The 24,244-nt window shown below is 43.0% G+C and overlaps 1 protein-coding gene across 2 annotated transcripts in view; it reads left to right on the top strand.

Moving 5' to 3' along the window:
• Positions 1 to 446: 446 nt before the first annotated feature.
• HK3 (hexokinase 3) overlaps positions 447 to 24,244 on the top strand; it is a 74,628-nt gene continuing 50,830 nt past the window's right edge. Inside the window, exon 1 of one of the 2 annotated variants that reach the window (XM_084839358.1) lies at positions 447 to 819. In XM_084839358.1, the coding sequence (XP_084695484.1) occupies positions 627 to 819 (193 nt within the window). In that variant the 5' untranslated portion in view covers positions 447 to 626. The remainder of the gene's footprint in view (positions 820 to 24,244) is intronic. The other variant, XM_084839357.1, reaches the window with a different exon arrangement.

Here is a 24,244-nt window from a genome sequence, read left to right as displayed (position 1 = left end):
GCTCAATGGTGGGAGATTCAAGACAGATAAAAGAAAGTACTTCTTCACAACAATGGCTCTGAAAAGGAGGATTACACAAATTCAAGGTTGACCAGGCTATCAAAGGCTGCTAATCATGAAGACCGTATGCTACCTATAGGATCATACCTCTGGGAAACTGGGTGCTGGTCAAAGTAGGCCTTTGGGCTGATCCCGTAAGGATCTTCTTAGGTCCTCTCTTGCACATCGGTTTATTAACATCATTCATAATCTCACATAGAGAAATAGGAAGCCTGTATCATTTTAATAGTCACTCCAAGAAAGAGGAATCCAGATATCTTAAATATAATGGTATTTATCAAGCGACTGGTAACCGCAGTTTTTCCTTCTTCTGTGGGCCGGCCCACTTGAACCTTGGCCCTGGCTTCCTGAAACCTAAAAAAAAGGGGGCCCTTAAAGGTATAGGCACACTTTCTACCAAACCTAATTATCCTTACACAGCCCATCACCTACCTCCATCTCCTCATACAATCCAGACATTATTGTGGAATGAGCAGAATCTTGCCATATACGCTCATCCTGCTGTAAAGAAGAGACCAGAGTCAAGAAGCTGTTCTAGCTGAGCATCAGCCAAGGGAACAACACCGATGGACTCACAAAGGACTTGGCCCCGTTTTCTCAATAGGACACCAGCTAACTGCAATGTAGTTCATTTATCTGCCACCGTCACGTACACAGAGAAAACATCAACTGAGGGCCAGGTCGAAATACCAAGTGTTGTGCCTGAAAGATGTCCGAATTGTATGTGGATGCTGTTTGGCTGTTGGAAAAGACACCATGGTAAGATGCGAGCGGGGGCAGGATGTATCTGTAAGGCAGGGGTGGGGAACATGCGGCCCTTCAGATCACCCCAACCATTGGTCATGCTGGCTGGGATCGATAGGAATTAGAGTCCAACAACATCTGGAAGGCCCCCAGGTTCCCCAACCCTGCCCTAAGGTGTTAGCACCATTAATTAGTGGTTTACAGCCGGTTGTGTGTGTGCGTGCACGCGCGCGTGTATTGGGAGACAAACATTAGGGGAAACGCAGTGGCCTTCATGTCTTTCAGAACTTCCTGGAGGTATCTGGTTGTCCACAGTTGGAAACAGGATTCTGAACTCGATGACCGTTGCCCTGATTTGGTAGAGGACAAAGTATATGCAGAACTGTCTGGCTATCTGAGGGTTAATGTTGTAGGAGAGCCATTTTTTCCAGAGTGGAGTCTGAAAACTAGAATCCGCTGTAATCCTTCTAAAATGGCTGCCTCCTCTGTTCACTTAGAGGTCTATAGGATAATGGATATAAACACCATTTCAGTTCTTCATGCCCAGCTAATGTCTCTACTGTGGTCTTGTAGAACTGGTGATGGGAGAAAGAAAGAGGCAGACATGGATAACTCTGATCAAATAGGCCACAACTTTATTGAAGGAACATGGCAAACATTAGGGCTCCAGTTTAACTTCTGTTCGGACAGGCATAGGATTGCACTGTTAATCTCCGATTCTCCCCTCCTCCCCTGCAAAAAAACTAGCATGGGATGCCTTTTAAACTTTTGTGTCCACTTTTGAGTAAAGCATCTTTGGGTTTTTTCTCGACTTTTAAAAATCCAAATGTACAAGCATTCCCCTAGTAGTTCAGGTTTAAAAATGGGAATGATACTCTGTGACTTTATATTTTTAACAAGCCTGCTTCAGTCACTGCTTTTTCTTTGGAGGGGTTTTTAACACTGCACCTCTTGAATAACATGAGATTCTGGAGGAACAGTGCACACACACTGTAAAAGTGTGCGTGCTTCTGTAGATATTCCACTGCTGACCACTAAAATGGTGCCCCACAGTGAGTGGCAAAAGAGGCTTTTTCTTTTTTAATGGCCAGAGACATTTTGAATTTCCCCCAGAGCACCTCAGAACAGGGCTTTCTCGGGAAAACAAGATGGCGGCTGCTCCAATTCTCTTCCCACCAAAAGAAATTCGCCTTACCCCCAAAATATAGCAGAAAGAAAACTGCCAATTCTAAGGTGGATGAAACAGCTGAGAAATGGGCCTTATCAATTTGGTACAGCCGTAGCATTCATGCATTGGCTGGTGAAGCACAATAAACTGTCATGATGAATGAACTGAATGTAGTAGGCTCTTGCCTATGAAAGCTCATGGAACAAAGGACAGAAGAAATCTCAAAGGTACAGAAGAAACAAAGGAGTTTATTGAGCCTGACCTGTTTGGAGGTGAAAGAAGGCTCTTCCTCAGTGGCAACTGAAACTATTTACTAAAAGGAACTGCTTGAAGACAATCATATAGCTAAAATTAATTCATAAGATGACCCAGGAGGAACTGAATGCTTCTGTGTTGAAAAGATGAAGGGTACTCTGTGTTGCTTTTGTTAACATTTGTGACTCTAAAAATCATAAGGTTGGATCCAGACTTAGTCATGCTGAGGCAGGCCCACTGAAATCAACAGGACAAGTTAGTCATGCCTAACTTAAGTCCCATTGATTTCAGCGTGTTTACTCTAAACATGACAAAGACTGGTTTCAATAGATAGTATGGAAAGTATTTAAATACACAATACTTAGGGGGAAATTAAAATGTCTAAATACCTGAGAAAAATCGTAATGATGGAACGCAGGTAAGACTGTAATCTAACCCCAGAGTAAGCCCATTGAACTGAATGGGATCAACTTCTGAGTAGACATGTATAGAATTGCATGGAAAGTACAAAACTGGAAGGCACAAGTTTTCCCAAAATCAAATACACTCTATTACAGGAGAAAAATTGGAAATTTCTAGACTGCCAATGGGAAAAACGTGTCCATGACATCAGATTTCTATGCAAGAACAAGAAGAATTAGCTCTGAAAAGAAGCTGATTGAGACAAGAGTTTAAATCGTATCAGCATATGATTCCTGTAAAAGGCATCAAGAGCATGAGATCTTCTTAACGAACTGAGAAGCTCTTTTGTGTCTTAATTCTTATTTTCTGTAGCAGCCAACCAATTGGTTATGCTGTCCACTTCTGTAAACTAGACTTTATAAATGGCATGAACGTTTCTTTCAACAATCAATGCAACTTTTAAATAGCACAATTATTAAGAAATTTCCTGATGGCTCACTCTGTTTATGTATGTAGATTGATTGATGGATGGATGGATGGATGGATGGATGGATAGATTAATTAATTACATGTATGTCCCATCTTTCCTCTGGGAAGTGTCAGGATTGATTCTGAGCACAGGGAGATAGTAAGCAGCTCAGATTCAGAAGAGGAGCAGCCAGAACTGGGAGAGGCATTTTCACAAGCCAGTTCAGATATGGGTAGGCATGCTTCTCAGGTTACCGACTCCCAGATGGCTGGGCATGAAGCTTCCTTCTTGCCCCCTCTGTGAGAAGCAGCGAGCAGGAGGAGAAGGGGATTGGGGACTGTGACCTAAGAGACACTAGGCGGCAGCACAGAGCTAAGAGGGAAATGTCAGGGGCAGAGCTCAGATGGTCGACCCAGTTAGCAATGCATCAGAGGCTATGCAGGGAAGTATCACGTGAGGGGCGGAACCTCCCTCCCTAAGTTAGCCTAGCTAGAAAGCCTCCCTCTCAAACTGCGGGCAACTTTTGGTGATCCCATTTGAATCCCCTGGAGGCATTCCTTTGTAGCCAGAGAGTCTTCGAGGATTTGCATCTGTAATGAACCTGTGAATAATGAATTAAAGGCATGAGACTGAAGCCTCTATTTGTGTGTGTGTGAGTGCTTAAGGATAGAGGGGGCCAAGGGCTTTGTGACAGGAAGCTCAAGGTGACATAGATTGAGTTCCCAGCCAGTCTCCCATCCAGGCATTGACCACAGACTTGTTTAACTTCCTCAGAGTTGCTCTATTAGGTCTCTTTGGACTGTGCCCTTCCTTGATCATATACATTTCCTATTCTGATCTTGCAGTTCACCTGGTCAAATAGAAGGAAACCTATTGTGGTGTAAAAGCACAAACCTACCTCCTTGCACCAATGCGGCCACCCAGCCTCATTGCTACTCTTATGCAACTGCTTTCCCTTTTCACCTCTGTTGTTCAAAGGAATGAATCAGGATGGGGTCATGGGGATGGGACAAACCACTATAACTCAGGAGTATCTTTTGCAAGAGGGCCCAAGGTCCACTATAATAGCTTTGGATCATCTGTGATTCCACAATATTGTGCCAAAGATTTGGGAAGGAGTTGGTCTGGGATTTTTGTATGGTGTAGGACAAAGCTAGATAGCTCTATCCATGCTGTTTTCACTGTAGTGGTTCAAGCCCTTAATTAGGTCAGCTGCAGTTGAAGATACCCAAGAATAAGATACACAGTCCTCTCATCAAATCAGAAAAGCAAGCACATGTGAAATTCATCACGTGTCCCTTTGAAAGGCACTACTTATTTTCCAACTATTTTGAAAAGAACACACATCAATTTATACAAACATGTGATCATCATGTTTAATTAAATGTGTGTGTATTTTGTATTCTGTTCTTGAGCACAAAATGTAAAGTGAGGATCAACCTTGCACCAAACCCAGGAAGAGTTTTATAGGTGTCCTGTGTTGTCAATTATGTCAGTCCTTTTGTGAGAGCAGGGCAGTTGGCGGCTCTATTGTGTAAATCTGGAACTTCTCTACACGAGTGGTTTATTGCACACTCATGATTGGACACTAATGGAAGTTTGCGGGTCCTTTCCATGGCGTTGTCAACCTACAGGACATCTTTTGCCTTTCCCCTATTTATACTGCTTTCAAAAAGATTGGAGATAAGCTGGAATAAAAAAAACCCGTGGGATATTGCCAGCAGGTAATGCTGGTGTAGAGCAATAATTCAGCCACTAGATGGTGCTGTTTCACTGAACATATACAGCATTGCTGTGAAAGGAAGTTTTCAATTCCACATCACTGTGCTCACTGTCTGAAGGAGCCCATCATAATCCTGCAAAGAAAATGGAAGCAGAAAGCCCTAGTAAAGTTGCAGAATTTAGCCTGGTGTAGAAATGCTCTATGACATTTCCTCAAGCGCATTCACTTCGTGTTATCTATGACCAAACCTAGCAGGAGCCAAACAACTGTTGTCCTCCTTAGGGCCGACCCTACCATTTGGCAAAGTGAAGTGACTGCCTCAGGCAGCAGATATTGGGTGGCAATGGCAACAGCTTCCCAGCTGCTCCTCCTGAGGCCCTGGCTATTCCCCTCTGTTGGAGGACAGAGCTCTGCATACCATGCAGCCTGTTCTGCACCTCACTGACTAGCCTGCTGCCTTCAAGTATGGTGGAGGATGCCATCCCATAGCTAGTACTGAAGTAAGATTAAACTACCAGTCCAGTCAGCTTCTATAGGTAGAATGGGAGGGGGAACCATTTTGTCTTTTGCCTCAGGCAGCAACATTTCTTGGGCTGGCCCTGATCATCCTCCGGGACACTTTGAGTTTGATGTGCTCTGCCTGAGTTGCATTCTTCCCCTGTGATGGTCCCTTCTGCTCCCGGGTTACAAAATCATTCATTCATTCATTCATTTATTACATTTATATCCCGCTTTTTTCCTCCTTAAGGAACCCAAGATGGCATACATAATCTTCCTCCTCCTCCATTTTATCCTCAGAACAACACCCCTGTGAGGTGGGTTGGGCTGAGAGTCTGTGACTGCCCAAAGTCACCCAGTGAGCTTCCATGGCCGAATGGGGACTAGAACGCAGATCTCCCGACTCCCAGTCCAACACTCTTGCCACTACACCACACTGGCTCTTCCAGTCCATTATATTGGTGTAAGAAAGCTCTGATGTGTCAGCATTCTAACACCAGTCACTCCAAAAAGCAAGGTGACTTAGCCATTTCAGGATGGAAATGGGCAACAAGGACCCCTTAAAAGTTGCTTAAAAGTTTACCATTTGTGAGCTTTGACCACATAGCTGGTCATTTGTCATCTATAAAACCCCCAGCATTACCCCAACTCCCACTTTCCTGGATTTCTAAGCAGGTATGGGATAGAGGAGGTAATGTGGGTTTAAGCAGAGGCTAGGATCTCTGGGTGTTAAGCTGTCATCATCATCATCATCCTCATCATCATCCTCATCCTTTCTTCATCTCAAACAGGCTCTGTAAAATAAAATAAAATCATCAGTCCACATAGTGGTGCAGTAGATAATTTTAGACTTGGTCTTAATGGTCCTATGGGGAGCCTCTATTTAGATGGTAATGTGTCTTCACTTCCTTCGAAAGTTGGTAAGCCAGCTCTGCTGTGTTTGGGGGCCACTCCTGCTCATTCTGCTGAGTGGGGCCCTCTGGGTGGGGACTTCTGCCCCAAAGTTTTGCCATGATGGCAGCACTGAACCCACAATATGTTATGGATTTGGCTTTTGCTGAGTGTTTTTAAACTATAGTTTTAGTATTGAGGAAGCCCCTGGCTGGTAGTTAACTACTTATAGTTGATCAATATACTTTAAACAAAGCATATACCAAAAATGGTTTTAGGTGGATTTAATTTTGGTTTTGTACTAACAAGAATTAGTGGGGGGGGGGGTTGATTTTTTTTAATTAGAAATATACTCATAACATTTTATTAAAATATAACTTGCATAAATGACATAAAACATTTTTGTTATTAAGCTGAGCTGTATTAAAATGTTTAGATTTTAATAGCTTAACAGGAAATAGTATTTTTAAACATTTTTGTTTTAGACTTTTAGTCCTAATAGCTTAAAAAAGGAGAGATCTTATTTTAAGTACTAAGTTTTTTAATTTAATTTTGAATAGGTTACTTAGCTGACAGGTACACAGGCCTGGTGAACTTCTAATAAGAAGTTCTAATTCTAATTCTAATAATCCTGCATTTTAAAATTAGCACATATTTATACTTTTTTTTAATAGAAAGTATTTTCTAGCTAATATTATTTACTGTTTTATAAATTCGGACTTACCATTTTAATTATTTTATTGTTGCTAAACATTTTTGAAAAATTAAAACATATATAAGAAGCTTACACATACACATTTTATGCTAGATACAATTAATTTTGAATTATATTTTTAGGGAGCAATCCTATGGCCCCTAGACAGTATCTGGGGCGCCATAGCATAGTTTGGATTCCTAGAGTCCGAGCTCCCCTCCCTCGCCCTCTCGCAGCCGACATGGAGAGAACCATGCTGGGTGCCTCTACGGGCTCACAAACGTGAGCTCAGAGAGGAGGGAAAGGGGCAGGTCTGTGGGCAGGGAGTGGAGGAGACTGGGGTAGCCGGCTTACAAAGAATCTAACCGCCCCAGCCTCCTTCCCTCCCTCTCCGCAGAGCCCCAGCAAGTTCAGAGGCTGACGGGCATCTAGATAGGATTGCACCCTTAAGAAACTAACTTCTTATGCAAAATTTGATAATGAAACCTAAGTTTAAATTTTAAATTTTAAGTTTTTAAAACATTTGTATATCAAGCTTTTTGATGTGTATACTTTACACAATATTTTTGGCTCATTAATTAATAGGACAAATATGTACACTTTTGACTTAAAATAATATAGTTTTATACTTGTTTATTATTTAAATAACTTTTAGCCCAAATAATAGGGCTGTAACTTAACTGCTTCTTTTTTGGCAGGGGGAATACTATTTAGGTCATTTAAAAACTTTTTTTATGTTAGTTATTCAGAATGTATTGTGAACCTAATTGTGTCTCTGTGTGTGTTTAATATAGTTACTATTTTGTTTGTATTTATTTATTTACATTTTAAATTTTTTTAATGGCATTTGCATTTTATAATAAAACATCCTATATTGTTTTAAAAGAGGTGGGTTAACAATTTTTCAATAGTCTTCCCAGCACTTCGAATAAAGCAAAATCAGCTGTTTTTTTAAAACCCAACACAAATAACTACCATGTATATTCCTGCTTATCTGTTTTCACACACTTAGGGCACAGTCCTATGCATGTTTAGACACAAAATAGCCCTACATCTCCCAGCATTCCCCAGCCTGTCTTAGGGCTTCTCTACATCGGTGTTTTGTTGTGCATTCATCATTCCTCAAGCATGGAATTTTCCGGGTGCGTTACATGACATTGTTGTCCTCCAGTGGTTTTCCTGTGCTTTCCCCCTTCTTATCCCATACTATTCAGTATGGGGAAAATGTGGCAGTTTCTCTGGTCATGTGATGAAAGCACCAGCAGCAGCCCATGTACTTGTACCAAGGCGAAATGAGATGCTGTGTATGGACGGTTGCGGGGGTGCAATTATGATGACGATGGCAGTGGTGACAACAGGGTGGGAGTGTCACCTGTGGTAAGAGGGTCCACACACCCCACCATGCCTGCCCTGCACCTTTCCACCTCATCATCATTCCTTACTGTTTGCTGGCACAGCACAACGCGGTGGGAGTCCGCCGAATGGAAGCCTGGTGGGACGGCATGCCTGTCTAGTGATGTACCAGCATGCTGCCATGCTGTGACACTGTAACTGCATACACATGGCTTTGGGTTACTTTGCCCGGCAGAATGGCCAGCGCAGTGGCATTTCAGTGCTCCTGCGGGCAACGCGAGCAAAAGCCATGTCTCTGGGGAGCATGTATTTGCCTTGTTCCCTGTCCATCTGTACTACACTGCTGTGTCAATCACAATGAAGTGACCAGTAATCTGCAAGGGGAAGGAAAGGGGCAGGTACCACACCTAAAAATATATATATTGTAGAGCTGGAAAAAGTGCAGAAAAGGGCAACTAACATGATCAAGGGGCTGGAGCATCTCCCCCATGAGAGCAGGTTATAACAGCTGGACTTATTTAGCTTGGAAAAAAGGAGGGTAAGGGGAGACATAATAGAGGTGTACGAAATTGTACATGGTGTGGAGAATGTGGGTAGGGAGACATTTTTCTCCCTCTCTCAAAGTACTAGAACCCGGGGTCATCCTATGAAGCTGATTGGTGGGAGATTCAGGACAGAGAAAAGGAAGGAGTTCTTCACACACCACATAGTTAAACTATGGAATTCACTACCGTAGGATGTGGCAATGGCCACCAATTTGGATGGCTTTAAAAGGGGGTTGGACAAATTCCTGGAGGAAAAGGCTATCAATGGCTACTAGTCTTGATGGCTATGTGCTACCTCCAGTACCAGAGGCAGTGAGCCTATGTACACCAGTTGCTGGGGAACATGGGTGGGTGCTGTTGTGCCCATGCCCTGCTTGTGGGTTCCTGGTCAACAGCTGGTTGGCCACTGTGAACAGAATGCTGGACTAGATGGACCCTTGGTCTGCTCCTGCGCGGCTCTTCTTATGTTCTTACCACAGAGATAGTTGCGCAAGTCACCCACTCTCAGCATTAGCGATGTTTACAAGACACTCTTCTCCTCCATGAAAATATAACAAGCGGAATGTAGCGAGACAAAAACAGCCACTGTACAAAGCCCGTGCTTGAACAGGAAATAGAAACAGCAGTACAGTGTTGGAATAAACTGGTTACGTGGAGAAGCCCTTAGTGTGCTTCCAGATGGAGGGCTCCTAGTACTAATTAGAAAGCGTGTACACCTATTCCATCTTTCTCCCTTGAATGGAATTTCAAGGGAGAAACGGTGGGAAAACACAGGATGGTTGTGAGTGAAAGATAACAGGCTGGTTCGCACAATCAAGAAGTCCACCGTGGCTTATTTAAGCCATGGTGGGCTGTGGTGCATTTTGAATATTTAGGCCCTAGCCTTGGCTCTTCATGTCATGTGAACCCAGCAAAGGTGGGTTGCTGGCATGGTTAACAAACCACCCACAATCCTAAAACTCTCCATGGGTTCTGAGTAGTTTATTAACCACACCAACAACCCACCCTCACTGGGTTCGGACAACATGACAAGCTGTGGTTGCTGCTTAAATACTCAAAGGCTGCCCGGCACATGCCGCAACCCACGGTGGGCTGCAGTGATCATCCGAACCCGGTCAACGTTATCTGGTTTTATGGGTTTTATCCCCATAAAAGCTTTTGAATGAGGTAGGGCAGTGGTGCAATAAAAGCCTTGTCTGGAAGCACCCATAGTTTTGCTAGCTTACTTAGTATGCACATTCTGAGTATTCAACCTATCATGACTCATCCAGTATACAAAGGATTACTATATCCCTGGTGTTAGTAGCTAGAGATAGTGTTGTTCACTTCAACAGTCCCTTCCATCAAAGAGCATAATTTATTGTTAAATATGGAAGAAGTTCATTAAGAGAAATGAAGAATAATTTTAAGTGAGAAAATGGCCTTTAGTTGAACCAAATCAAGAATTAAGAGAAGAATAAAACTTGTAATTAAAAATACAATGTCCACTGTATCTTTTTCCTCTGTAGAGAAATACACATTTACATCAGGATGGATCAGAATCATATATATTGGAATACAAAATCCATATGGATTTTGAATGAAAGATTCTTGGCACACTCCTGCTCTACGTGGATTCTGCATTCTGACATACAATTTTCATATTTATTTATTTATATTTATTTTAAAATTTCTTGGCTGCCATTCAGGGCAGAAGCCCTCCCAAGGCGGCTCACAGCAATAACATACAGAAAAATGCATTAAAACATATGCGTTTTTCTGTGTAGGAAAAACAACAGCACTACGTTAGAATAGGACCCAAGATAGTCAGTTGTTTATATTGATTTCTCAACGGCATACCAAGCTGTGCCTAGTTTGTTGTCATTGCAGCTTTTCGCACAGCATTGCTGAAGAATTCTGGTAAACCTTTTATGGGGTTCCTTGTTGCTAATTGTTCTCCTGGATTGTCTTAATGGCATTTCTTCCCTGTTGAAACTCCTGCAAAGTTCTCCATACCCATACTTGCCTCACATATTGTGGGAAACATGTTTCTGTGCACTCACCACATGTCAGTGAACACTGTACTGTGTTGAGTACAAACACACATCTTAAAACATGGAGTAAATATGTGCCTGGTTGCTGCAGTTGGCCAGAGTTTCCATGTTTACTACATATTTGCAGCTACATATCTCCCATGCATATATTATGGTGTTTACCATGGAAACACTTTTCCTTTTAGGTAGGAGAAGGGGGGAAGTTGCCCCACCTCTATGTCAGACAAGAACATCTATAGCACTGGTTATCATGAGGTATAAAAAGTAATAACTACAAATGCTCTCTAAAGACAAAAATGCTCTCTCTTTTTGTGCAATTTAAACTTGAATGTGTCCAAGAACAGGCCTTTGATCCTTGCTTTGAATCTTGCCCGTTATTGAAATCTCTCTGTCCTCCCTGAAACCTGAAACAGTATCCCTAAGGGTGGACAAATTGGAATTTTTCCTTCCCACAACTTGGGAAGTAGCTCTAACGCTCTCGGCTCCCACCCACTGGGTAATAGCACTCTTTTTGTATTCTGCTCACCTGAACCAAATCTATGCAAATGGAGATACACCAGCTGTCTCCCACCTTGCCTTCTGTGTGTCAGAAAGGAAATTAGGTTGTCTAGAATGCAAGGATCATCCTGGAAAAACAATCTGTGCTAACTGCAGTCTCCAATGGCGTGAAACAGCATGAGGGGTAACTTGCTATGTGACCCCAGAAGTACTGTGACATTTTCTCACCCCTCAGTATTATCAGGAGGCTAACAGTGGGCTGCTGGTAAGTTAGCCTAGTGCGCTGTTGGCGCTAACTAAATGTTTAAAAACAGCAGGATGTAGCAGAGAAAAGTTATATACATGCACAGAGGCAGGTGTGCCAACAGCAAGGGGCAGCAACAATAGAGCTGGCCCATGTTACTGATTCCAGTTAGCTGCTTGGGCTAGTATTCTGACTTTCACACATGCCTGAATTAGGAGACTGTGACATGAGGAAAAGCAGCATGAAGAAATAAGGTTACAAGAGCTGGGCTTGTTTAGCTTGGAAAAAAGGAGGGTAAGGGGAGGCATGATAGAGGTCTACAAAATTATACATTGTGTGGAGAATGTGGACAGGGAGACATTTTTCTCCCTCTCTCAAAATACTAAAACCTGTGGTCATCCCATGAAGCTGGTTGGTGGGAGATTCAGGACAGAGAAAAGGAAGGAGTTCTTCGCACACCGCATCATTAAACTATGGAATTCGCTACCGTAGGATGTGGCGATGGCCACCAATTTGGATGGCTTTAAAAGGGGGTTGGACAAATTCCTGGAGGAAAACACTATCAATGGCTACTAGTCTTGATGGCTATGTGCTACCTCCAGTACCAGAGGCAGTGAGCCTATGTACACCAGTTGCTGGGGAACATGGGTGGGAGGGTGCTGTTTGCTATAACCCATTTGCTATAGGAGAAGTGAGCTGAGCGTACAAACCACAGGCAACAATGTCTTTTGTCTCTGAAAACAATTGCCTGCCTCCAGCCCAAATAGAGATGAAAGACATCTCAGCTCTGTGGGGTTTGGTGATGCTGTGTCTTTCCATTAGCTATAGGTGAAACTAACTGCCACTCCCAATAACTCCCTCTCTTTAAATGGCCACATCATATGCATCCAGATTTGTGTGTGAAAGTGCACACAGCATTGTGAGTGGATTTGTGTACAAGCATGGTTATGAAACTCTTACCAAGCACCCTAATATTCTGCCATTTTTGACACAGTAGTTTGCACTTGGGAAAAGAGGCTTCATTCTAGAGAAGCCTTTCTCTATTTAGAAGCCAATCCAGGCATTCAAGGCAGAGGGGGTATATGACACAATTTATTATTATCATTTAATTATTTGATTTATATCCCACCTTTCTGCCAAAAAAATGGTGCTCAAGGTGGCTAACAATAATAAAACCAAGATTAAAATTAAAACTTCATTAAAACAGTCACAAAAACAAATCAATTAAAAGCACAAAAAACAACAATACAATAAATTTAAAAAACACCCAATCCAAAAGAACCTGTTTCTGCAACAGACCAGCTTACGTACCAAAGTCCTGCTTGAATAAAAAACCTCTTTGCCTGCCAGGAGGACACCAGAGAAGGAACCAACCTAGCCTCCCTCAGCAGGGAGTTCTGAAGGCTGGGGGCAGCCACTGAGTAGGCCCTCCCTTGCATCCCCACCAAATGTGTCCCTGATGGTGGTCAGTTGGAGAGAATGGCCTCCCTGGAAGATCATAAAACCTGGGGAGGCTCATATGGGAGAATGTGGTCTTTCAGGTAGCCTGGGCCTAAGCCATATAGGGCTTTATAGAGAGCCTGGTCCCAAGCTTTATAGGGCTTTTTCAAGATATGGTGTTGCTCCAGGGAGGTAAGCAGCTTGCTCACAAATCTAGCTAGACCTATTACCAGCCTCCTTTGTTTCCTGTGCCATTCTCCACATCCATCTCCCTCTTCCTTCTCACCCCCCTCCTTACCCCACACATGCTAGTCAATCACATCACACCCTTGCTTTTATTGTGTCTGCCCTATTAGTCTGCATGAATGAATGTTTAACCTTTCAAGTATATGCTTTAATTCTGCTCAATAAATTACTTCTTGATTAAGCCATTGTGTTTTTCATCTCCAAAGCCCCTTAATCCTTAAAGTGCCAAGTCTTGGTACACTCAGCGTTCACCATTTAGGGTTGCATGACTGAAGGTGCACATTCAAGCAAACATATGACATTCAAGACGAGGCTGGACAGCCATCTGTCGGGATGCTCTGACTTGGATTCCTACACTGAGTAGGGGGTTGGACTCGATGGTCTTGTAGGCCCCTTCCAACCCTGCTATTCTATGATTCTATGAAACAACTCTAGGCAATATGAAAATATTAAGAATATGCACATTTAGGAACATGACACATTAGGGTACACCCCCTGCGTGGGTAAGAATGAGGGCTAGAGAGCTGGGTCACACCACGAAAGAGCTGGGCCTACTTTGCCAAGTATCCTGTCACAGTGGTCAGTTCCAACTCCATTAGAGAGCATGTACAGCACACAAACTGCTAAAATGTCTCTATAGCATATGTTGTTGTTGTTCAGTCGTTAAGTCATGTCCGACTCTTCGTGACCCCATGGACCATGGCACGCCAGGCCTTCCTGTCCTCTGCTTTCTCCCGGAGTGTGCTCAAGTCATTCTATAGCATATAGATTGTGTTTATTTGAAGAGTAGTCAGTCTCTTTCAGCTTTCTCAGTTTCTGACAGCACTGTTTCAGGGCACCTTTGGCAAGAGGATATATGCTCTGACCATCTTAACTAATGCCCATTCCTAGTTTTCATTAATGTTTTTGAATTATGTTACCATAGTCTGTCTGTTGTGTGAAACCAGGCTGGACCTATCATTGGGTAAAGTAAAGCGGCGGCTGCAGGCATCAGATTTTGGATGTCACAAAAGGGTAGCAAATGGTTATTTAATTTTTTATTATGGTATTTTTGCTCTCAGGGATGGGGGAGAGGTGCTTGTGGGATTTTCTCCCTCATGTTTCTGCCAAAATAACTTGGCTAGCTTTGGGTACTATGCCTCTTGACTTGGGTGGGTGGAAAGTGCTATTTGCTGCTCCGCCCCAGGCAGCAAAATGTCTTGAGCCAGCTCTGTGAGAAACAATAATTCCTTTTGCTTTAAACTTACGTGCTAATTAAATTGGATGCCTTTGAGCTTAAATACATTCCCCGTTCACCCCCACGATCATTTATTATTTTACATACCTCTAATATTTCTCCCTTTAACCATCTCTAAACTGAATTGTCTAACTCTTAAGCATTTTGCATATGAAATATTTGGCTATGGTCCAGCAGAGAGCTATACATGCTTACGCCCTACTGAAATAAATGGGTTTTAATCCCATGTAACTGGGCACTGGTTCGAGGCGTTTCGTTTTCTGTCACTGTGATTATTTTCTCTGTGCCTTTTCTGGTTCTACAATAGTTTTGAGATGCTGTGATCAGAAGTACACATTGGCTTGGATCCTGTCTTCTTGTGAACAGAACACCACTCCGGGGATACTCACAGTGGTAAAAGGGGTTGGGGAGGCAATACTCACACATTCCCCTTTCTCCTTGCAGCCCCCCTGTCCTCTGAAAATCTTCTCTGGAGGATTGAGGGGCCCAGTGGATTAACATAGGAAGTGGCGCTCAGAGTTGCAGGGGAGAGGGGGAACTGGCAAATGCAAGAGCCTCTGTTGGATTGGAGTCCCTTTTGTTCACTGAAGGAGGGTCCAAGCCATTGTACTCAAGCTGTGAACATAGCTCACAAGTAGGGTTCCCCACCACCACACTCCCCATCTTACCCAACCATCATCTCATATTTATTGCATGCCTCATGAAAAACCATCTTTTTCCCTTCTGCCTACTGTCGCACATCCCATATCAGGAGACTGATATGCAGCTATATGTACAGCAAGATTAAAATGCTGTTTATAAAACAAATTTATTTGGAAGTCTCAGGGGTGTCACTAGTATTTCTATTAAATGTGATTAGGATTGTGAAGTAGGGGATCAGTCTTTGGCCATTTTCACTGTGATGAACAGGATGCCCTTCAGTTCCTAATGTGTCATTTCTAAATGGTGATAATGCAGCATGGCAGCAGTGGGCAACCCGTGGCCTGCATGCAGCCCATGGCATCTCTGGCAGGCCATAACTCAACATTTAGGAAGGGGCCATTAAGTGGTAGAGCACGTTCATTGCATAGAGAAAGTCCCGAGTTCAGTCCCTGCCATCTCCAATAGCAGAACCAACAGACAGTTGTCTGAGGCCTTCAAGAACTGCTGCCAGCCAGAGTAGAAAGGCCATATTGTCTGACTCAGCATAAAGCAGCTCCATATACTCAAACCACTGATTTTACATAAGGCCTAAAGACATTTCCTGTGTTACTTCCTTTGCCTTTATTAATGTTCCCCTATTATTCTATTTGCCTTTTTGACAGCTGCAACACATTGAGCTGAGGTATTCTACAAGCTACCCACAATGATGTCCCGTTTGCTGTAGAGTGACACTGGCAAATTCAGAAGCTGATGGGCATTAAGGACAGGCAGGGTCTTTTTAGACTAATGTACATATACTGAAGCACATTATTATCTGCACGTATCAACCAAACACTGCCAGCTCTTTGCCCCCACCCTCACAGTGTTATGAAATCTCCACACAGTCTGCTTTGGATTTCACAATGCCGTATCATGTGCGCTCATCATTTGATGAATATGTTGAAAGAACCCAGCCCCAATACAGATCATTGGAGCATCCAGGGGGGTGTCTCCATGAGTGGTTTACTCCAAGATGGCTGTGTTTGGAGGCTGTTAGGGATATATAATGTTGTGGCCATCCAGCAACCACCCTAGAGCTTATCACACACACACACAAAATGGATTTCCTGAGACTGCTTAAAGTCTGATTCTTTTTACTGAACCTGAGCCAAAGTTCAGAAAACAGTGGTTTTGTGCTTCCCATTGGCTATCATGGGAAATAAAGAAATGGCTGTAACATTTTTTTTCTCTTGGACAGAATCAGATGATAACTGCAGGCAGAATCATAGGCACATAGGTCTTTGTTCAAGAGAAGCTTTGACATTTTGAGGGTCTCCAAAAGAGAGCATGCTTATCCCCACATGTTCCATGTGAATCATTGTTCTGAAAATGACAGGCAACCTACAAGTGCCCCTAAGTAAGAGACCTGCAAAGTTTCAGAAGGATAGGTGCAGTGGTTCATGTGGAAGAGGAGTTCTCCAATTTTAAGTGTGGGAAGTGATTCACATGGCTGGCTGGGAGATGCTGGGAACTGTAGACCAACACCAGGTACCAGGTTGGGGAAAGGTGATAGAAACAGTTGATTTCTCCTTGGGTTTTGTGTAACTGCATGCTTCTCTATTAGACTTTTTTAAAATGTAAAAGCTAAGTTTTACGGAGGTAAACCAAACCATTGCCAAACGTCAGTGACAACAAATCAAACCATTGCCAAATCAAACTATTGCCAACCAGAGGAAGAAAATGACCTGCCAACAGCTGGAACAGCTCTCTTGATACAGGGTAGTCCAATGCTGTATTAACACTGGGTTCAATTATAATTCAACAGCAGTTAAAGAAGAGATAGTTAGCTATAAAGGAAGCATCTGTTCATATGTCCTCAAGTTATCTGGTACTTCTTAGTTATCTCCTGTTTGGTGATCAACCACTTTCAATAACCTGACAATAGACTACATCTTGGTGCTTAACATTCACATTATACATCCATAGAAATGTATAGGCTGGAGAGAAACAATGATTTTTAAGAGACTTTCAGAAAAGCTTTAGCTCCCATGGTGTTCGTACATATCAGTTGAGTTCTTACTACATAAAGAACATAAATCTTTATTACAGAAATATATATAATTGACACATAACGTCTATTCTGCTTACAAAAATTAAAGCAATAAACATACATACTCTAGGTTTGTTTTTTATAAGACCTCTCTTTTGCAGTAGAAGCAAAATTATCTATATGATTGGTCATATTTGAACATATTCCCAGTAAAAGAAATTAAATCTTTTCCAATGCAGAGGGTAGTATCCAATCAAACACCAGCATTAACGTAAATTACATTTCGCTACGTGTAAGGGACCTGTAGCATAACACCAGTATTGTTAGCTGGCGCAGTGGGTTTTCCAGGGCATCCCTTTGCATCAGCGAATGTTATTGGCATTGCACTAGAGGTCCCTTTTGGTAGCACAACATAATTTACATTAGTGCTAGTGTCTGATTGGATACTGCCCAATGTAGCCATAGTATTCAGGACTGGCATCACCCACACTCGCCTTAAATCCAAAGGTATTGTGGTACATAGGAATGCAGGAAGCCACCATATATCAAGTCAGAGCATTGCTCCATCTAGCTCAGGGGTGGGCAAGTTCGGGTAGCCTGAGGGTCAACTTTCCTCTACTCCGGGACACGCCATGGGCTGCACTCCCACCTTTGCCACCATGCCACTGACTGTTGAGAAAAGGGCAAGGTGAGGGGAGTAAAAACCATAGTAAATGTGTCCATTCTACACCTCTGTGGTGGTTTGCTGTTGAATTTTGGGGGGTGGCAGAGGCCACACTGGGGGGCCACATATTCCCCCCCCCATCTAACTCAATACTGTCTACGCTGACTGGCAGCAGCTCTCCAGGGTTTCAGGCAGGAATCTTTCACAGCCCTACCTGGAGATGCCAGGGATTGAACCTGGGACAGTCTGCATACAGAGCTGAGGCTCTACCACTGAGCTACAGTCCTTCATCTGATCTTCAACTTGCCCAGTACCACAAAGATATAATTTCAGTTCCTAACTAAATTTTTGGCATCAACCTTCCAATAGTTTTGAACACATTGACTGAAATCTTAACAGTGTCTAAGCATCACCTACAAAACTTGGCCAAATCTAACATTGTTCTTTTTATCCCAGCTTTGGTCAAGCAGGGTTTTAGGGAGGAAATACATGCAGACCAGCAAAACCTGTAAACCAGAGGCAGAGGCAGAATGAGGGTACACAGCAAGAGCAGCAATATCTCTTACAAATTACCATCAATCCTTACAATCTTTATAATCCTTACAATCTTACAAAATACCTTCAAACAAGCAAAAAAAGTATTGCTTGTCTCCAGCTGGAGGTGCATATCCTGTATCTCCTACCTGGATCAATCTCACCTTTTCTCCATCTGGGCCCTTTGTGGTAATTCCTCTCTCAGGATCATAACTTTGGTCACTGTATCATTGTCCTTTCTTATTCTTCTACATATCAAAACCTTTCTTTTTGGACTATCCATAATTAGTCAGTTCCTTCCTTCTCTTCATAGAACCCTAAAGTGTGATAATAATAACAGCACATTTCAAGTCCAGAATGTTTCACATGCAGTAAGTACCTCAGTCATCTTTTCATTTATTAATTAAATTTAGTAGACAACTTTTCTCAAGAAAAGGACTCAAGGCGTTTTACCAACAGGGATTAAAACACACAAAATTTTAGAACAACTTAAAACAGTTAAAAATAATTAACAATAAAATACTGGGACCTGATAAAACAACTAAATTAAGAAGCTGTCAAATGCCTGGGAGTAAAGGAAAGTATTAATCTGGTACCGAAAAGATTACAACGTTGCCACCAGGCAGACCTCACTGAGGAGAGTATTCCACAACTGGGGGGCCACCACCGAAAAGGTATCTTTTCAATACTCTGGAAATAGGTCAGGCTTTAGTAGTTTGAGGAAATAGGGGGTTGAGGCAATAGGGGCTTGCCTAAGGTCACCTACTGACCATGTGACTCAAGTGAGAGTCAAGCTGTCCACTTCCCAGTTCTGAGTTAACTCAGCCACTAACCTGAACTAGCTCTTAAATTTTTGCCTCTGAGATTCTCAGTGTTCCACAATATAAAACTGGCTTTTGTTAATCATCTGCAGCAGGAAATTTTCAGACCTTTAGCATTTTCAGGTTTCTAACATACACAGGGCACATATATCATGGTACCTTTCAACTCCGGATTATTTAATCCAGAATCACTACCACCCATTCAGAATTCCCATTCACTAATGTGGATTAGAATCACCAGTTCACACACAAGCATCCATTGAAAGTATGCCAACACCCACCCATTTACCATACTCAGTCCAACTTATCTCTGCTGTACCTACAAAAGGATTAAACATATTAGGAGATCACTATCTGTGTTAAACTATCGCAACTGTGCTTCACAAGTCATTTCAGGGCTCATGGGGAGGAGTAAAGTCATAGGCAATACATTTACCGACTCAGGCCCACAACTCTCTTCATAACTTATCCCTTCTAATAATTGTCCAGTTATGGTAGAAAAGCATCTAATAACAGTATTTAATGAGCCAAGTCACCCTGCAATAGTGAGGCTAGATAATTCTGCCTGGATATGCACTATCTGTATATATACAGATATACAGATATCTATCTGTATCCTAGGGTGTGTATAGCAGTGTGACTCTAGCTGCGTTTTGCATTTGCTGCTAATTGCAGCATATTGGCAGAGCAGGGGATAATTGCAGCTACCCTGTGCTTTGTTCAGGTGTGAAACTTTGCACTCCTGCTGAGTGCAATTCATAGGGATGAGATAAAGGCTGACACCAATAGCTGTCCACAAAAATGGTCTGAGCTAGCTAGGAGTTCTCATCAGGCATCCTGTATATAAGAAGCAGATGAGATTAAGAAGAGGTGGAAGGAATACACAGAAGAACTATACAGGAAAGATCTTAATGTCCCTGATAGCCATGATAGTGTGGTCACTGAACTTGAGCCGGACATCCTAGACAGTGAAGTCAAGTGTGCCTTAGGAAGCATTACTAACAACAAAGCTAGCGGAGATGACAGTATTCCAGCTGAGCTATATAAAATCCTAAAAGATGACGCTGTTAAAGTGCTGCACTCAATATGCCAACAAATTTGGAACACTCAACAATGGCCACAAAACTGGAAAAGGTCAGTTTACATTCCATTTCCAAAGAAGGGCAATGCCAAAGAGTGTTCAAACTACCGTACAATTGCGCTCATTTCATATGCCAGCAAGGTTATATGCAAAATCCTACAAGCTAGGCTTCAGCAGTATGCGAACCGAGAACTACTGGAAGTACAAGCTGGGTTTCGAAGAGGCAGAGTAACTAGAGATCAACTCGCCAACATTCGCTGGATCATGGAGAAAGCAAGAGAATTCCAGAAAAATGTCTATTTCTGCTTCATTGACTACGCTAAAGCCTTTGATTGTGTGGATCACAACAAACTATGGCAAATTCTTAAAGAGCTGGGAGTACCAGACCACCTTACCTGTCTCCTGAGAAACCTGTACGAGGGTCAAGAAGCAACAGTAAGAACCGGACATGGAACAACCGATTGGTTCCAAATTGGGCAAGGAGTACAACAAGGCTGCATATTGTCGCCCTGCTTATTTAATTTATATGCAGAGTACATCATGAGAAACACCGGGTTGAATCATAGAATAGTAGAATAGTAGTAGGGTTGGAAGGGGCCTACAAGGCCATCGAGTCCAACCCCCTGCTCAATGCAGGAATCCAAGTCATAGCATCCCTGACAAATGGCTGTCCAGCCTCATCTTGAAGGCCTCCAGTGTGGGAGAGCCCACCACCTCCCCAGGTAATTGGTTCCATTGTCATATTGCTCTTACAGTCAGGAAGTTTTTCCTGATGTTCAGCCAGAATCTGGGTTGGATGAATCACAGGTCGGAATTAAGATTGCTGGGAGAATTATCAACAACCTCAGATACGCAGACGATACCACCCTAATGGCAGAAAGCGAAAAGGAACTAAAGAGCCTCTTGTTGAGGGTGAAAGTGAGGGTGAAAGTGGAGAGTGCAAAAGCTGGTTTGAAACTCAACATTAAAAAAACTAAAATCATGACATCTGGCCCCATCACTTCCTGGCATATAGAAGGGGAAGAAATGGAAGCAGTGACAGATTTTATTTTCTTGGGCTCCAAGATCACCGCAGACGGTGACTGTAGCCATGAAATTAAAAGACGCTTGCTCCTTGGGAGGAAAGCTATGGCAAACCTAGAAGCATAGTAAGAAGCAGAGACATCACCTTGCCAACAAATGTCCGTCTAATCAAAGCTATGGTTTTCCCAGTAGCAACGTATGGCTGTGAGAGCTGGACTATAAGGAAGGCTGAGCGCCGAAGAATTGATGCTTTCGAACTGTGGTGCTGGAGAAGACTCTTACAAGTCCCCTGGACGTCAAGGAGGTCAAATCAGTCCATCCTAAAGGAAATCAACCCTGACTGCTCATTGGAAGGACAGATACTGAAGCTGAAGCTCAAATATTTTGGCCACCTAATGCGAAGAGAAAACTCCCTGGAAAAGACCCTGATGCTGGGAAAGATCGAAGGCAAAAGGAGAAGGGGATGGCAGAGGATGAGATGGCTAGACAGCATCACCGATGCAATGAATATGGACTCGAGCACACCCCGGGAGAGAGCGCAGGACAGGAAGGCCTGGCGTGCTATGGTCCATGGGGTCACGAAGAGTCAGACACGACTGAACGACTGAACAACAACAAATCCTGTATATAAAAGTGCAAGTGTTCCAGGCATACCATTTACTTACTTACTTACTTACTTACTTACTTACTTACAATATTTATATACTGCTCCACATCAAAGATTTTGGAGCAGTGAACAAAGAGATATCAGAATAAAGCCCCATAATTAAATATATCATAATATATCAGAACCACACTGCTCCACAGACTCCTCGTGGCTCCATTGAGACTTTATCTTGGACAATTCTGCTAGTAACGGACATAAGAAAACCCCTGCTGGATCAGACCAAAGACTTATTAGTTTAGCATCCTGTTCCCACAGTGGTCAGCCAGATGCCCATGGAAAGCCCACAAGTAAAGCATGAGGGCAATAGGCCGCTCCCACAGTTGTTTTCCAGCAACTACTAATTCAGAGGTATGCTGCTTCAGAAAGTGGAGGTAACATGACGAAGAATCATTGACAGCTTTATCCTCCATCAATTTGTCTAATCTCTTCATAAAACTGTCCAACGGGGGATCTTCACAACAACGTAATGAGAAGTGCGTTGGAGTATTACCTGGATTTTCATGGAATCGGCTTTGATCCATCAAGGACACACAAAGCAAGATAAGCCATGTGTACCGTACTTTTAAAATCTGGTTTTTAGGGGTCACCCAGCACTTGAAAGGAACATATTTCCAGGTGGGGTGGGGGGAATAGAACTGAACACCATCAAACTGGCTGCACAACCAATGAGAGAGGTTTGTTTCCAACCCCTGTCCAGGCTTCCCCCTGCTACTACATTATTATGAATGGAGAGCAACTAATTTTCCCCATGTGTGCAGATTTCCCTGAAGAAGCCAAAATCCCCAGTCCTCCAGTGCAGCATCTGAAGGCTCCCGCTGAGAGCTTCCCCACCCCAATTTCACCGCATTCCAGCAATCTGCCACAGACTTATTGCTCCCACCCCATTTTTCCCCATGTGTGCACTTTTGCCTGTTGCTTCCACCCCCCCCCCGTTCCCTTTCTCCTTGTCCCTGCTTGCAATGAGAAGCTCCCATAAATCGAAAGATTGTAAAATCGTTACTATGATAAAGCGAGAAGGGACTTTACATAACAACTTTACATCAGACAAAATGCAAAACATCAAAGAAGCACAACGTAGTGATTTAAGAGAGCAAGGAAAAGCGAAAGAGCGCTTTAGGGCAAGTTACTAAATGTAGCCTTTCAATGCAGGGGAGCGAGATTTATTTCTTACTGCTGACTAAACATGCACAGAAGGGGGGATATGTTACAGATTAAAAGCAGGTTACCCAAGGTGAATGAGTGTCCCCACTACTGTGGTAATGGGAGGGGTCGCTGCTGTGCTTCTGGGGATTTTCTCAATGGGAAAACTACTTCGATTGGGGAAACAAGAGAGAATGGGGTGTCCCACCCCCTTCACCACATCAGTGCCAGGTCACAGAGGCATGCCCAGGATTTAATGCGGGGAGGGGGGACATGGCACACTGTGGTAAAACTGCCAAGGAGCCGCTTTCAGTAAAAAAAAAAAAAAAAAGTCAGAGTAAAAGGAGTTTCAGAAAATACGGCTTTCCAAGAGGGAAGTGGCTGGTTGGCAGTGGACTGGTGACGATGTCATCTGTCAAGAAGGACCTCAGACTGCCCTAACTTCGCACTAAATCACTTGTGAAGACAGCCCTCAAGTTGGTGGCCAACACTGCATCTAGTGGTAGTGAATGCCATAGTTTAACTATGTACTGTGTGAAGAAGTATTTCCTTTTAACGGTCCTGAATCTTCCAGCATTTAGCCTCACTGGATGACCCCAGGTTCTAGCATTATGAGCATTCCTATCCACTTTCTCCACCCCATAAATAACTGTATGCATCTCTATCATTGCCCCCTAACCTGTCTTTTCCCCCTGAACTTAAAAAGCCCCAAATGCTGCAGCCTTTCCTTATAGGGGAATTGCACCAGTCCCTTTATCATTTTGATTGCTCTTTCTTACACCGTTTCCAGCGCTGTGAGATCCTGTTTGTGGTGTGACAATCAGAACTATACACAGTATTCCAAGTGTGGTTGCACCATAGATTTGTATAAGAGCATTACAATATTGGCACATGTATTTTTGATCCGTTTCCGAATGATACCTAACATGGCCTTTTCACAGCTGCTGCACACTGAGTTCTCATTGTCACTGAGCTATCCACCATGACCCCAAGATCCTTTTCGTGGTCAGTCACTGCCAGTTCAATCACCAAGAATGGAAATTTTTTGTTGCTGGTATCAGTCCCTTGACTCTTGATCCTAGGGATTGGGATAACTTCCAGAGAGGTAGCCGTGTTTGTCTGTTGTAGCAAGAACAAGAAGGA

The sequence above is a fragment of the Heloderma suspectum genome, chromosome 2 (genome assembly GCF_057233095.1).
Source record: "Heloderma suspectum isolate Gila_16-S chromosome 2, 16-S_ref, whole genome shotgun sequence".
NCBI classification, from domain to species: Eukaryota; Metazoa; Chordata; class Lepidosauria; order Squamata; family Helodermatidae; genus Heloderma; species Heloderma suspectum.
This window is presented reverse-complemented; position numbering and strand designations above follow the sequence as displayed.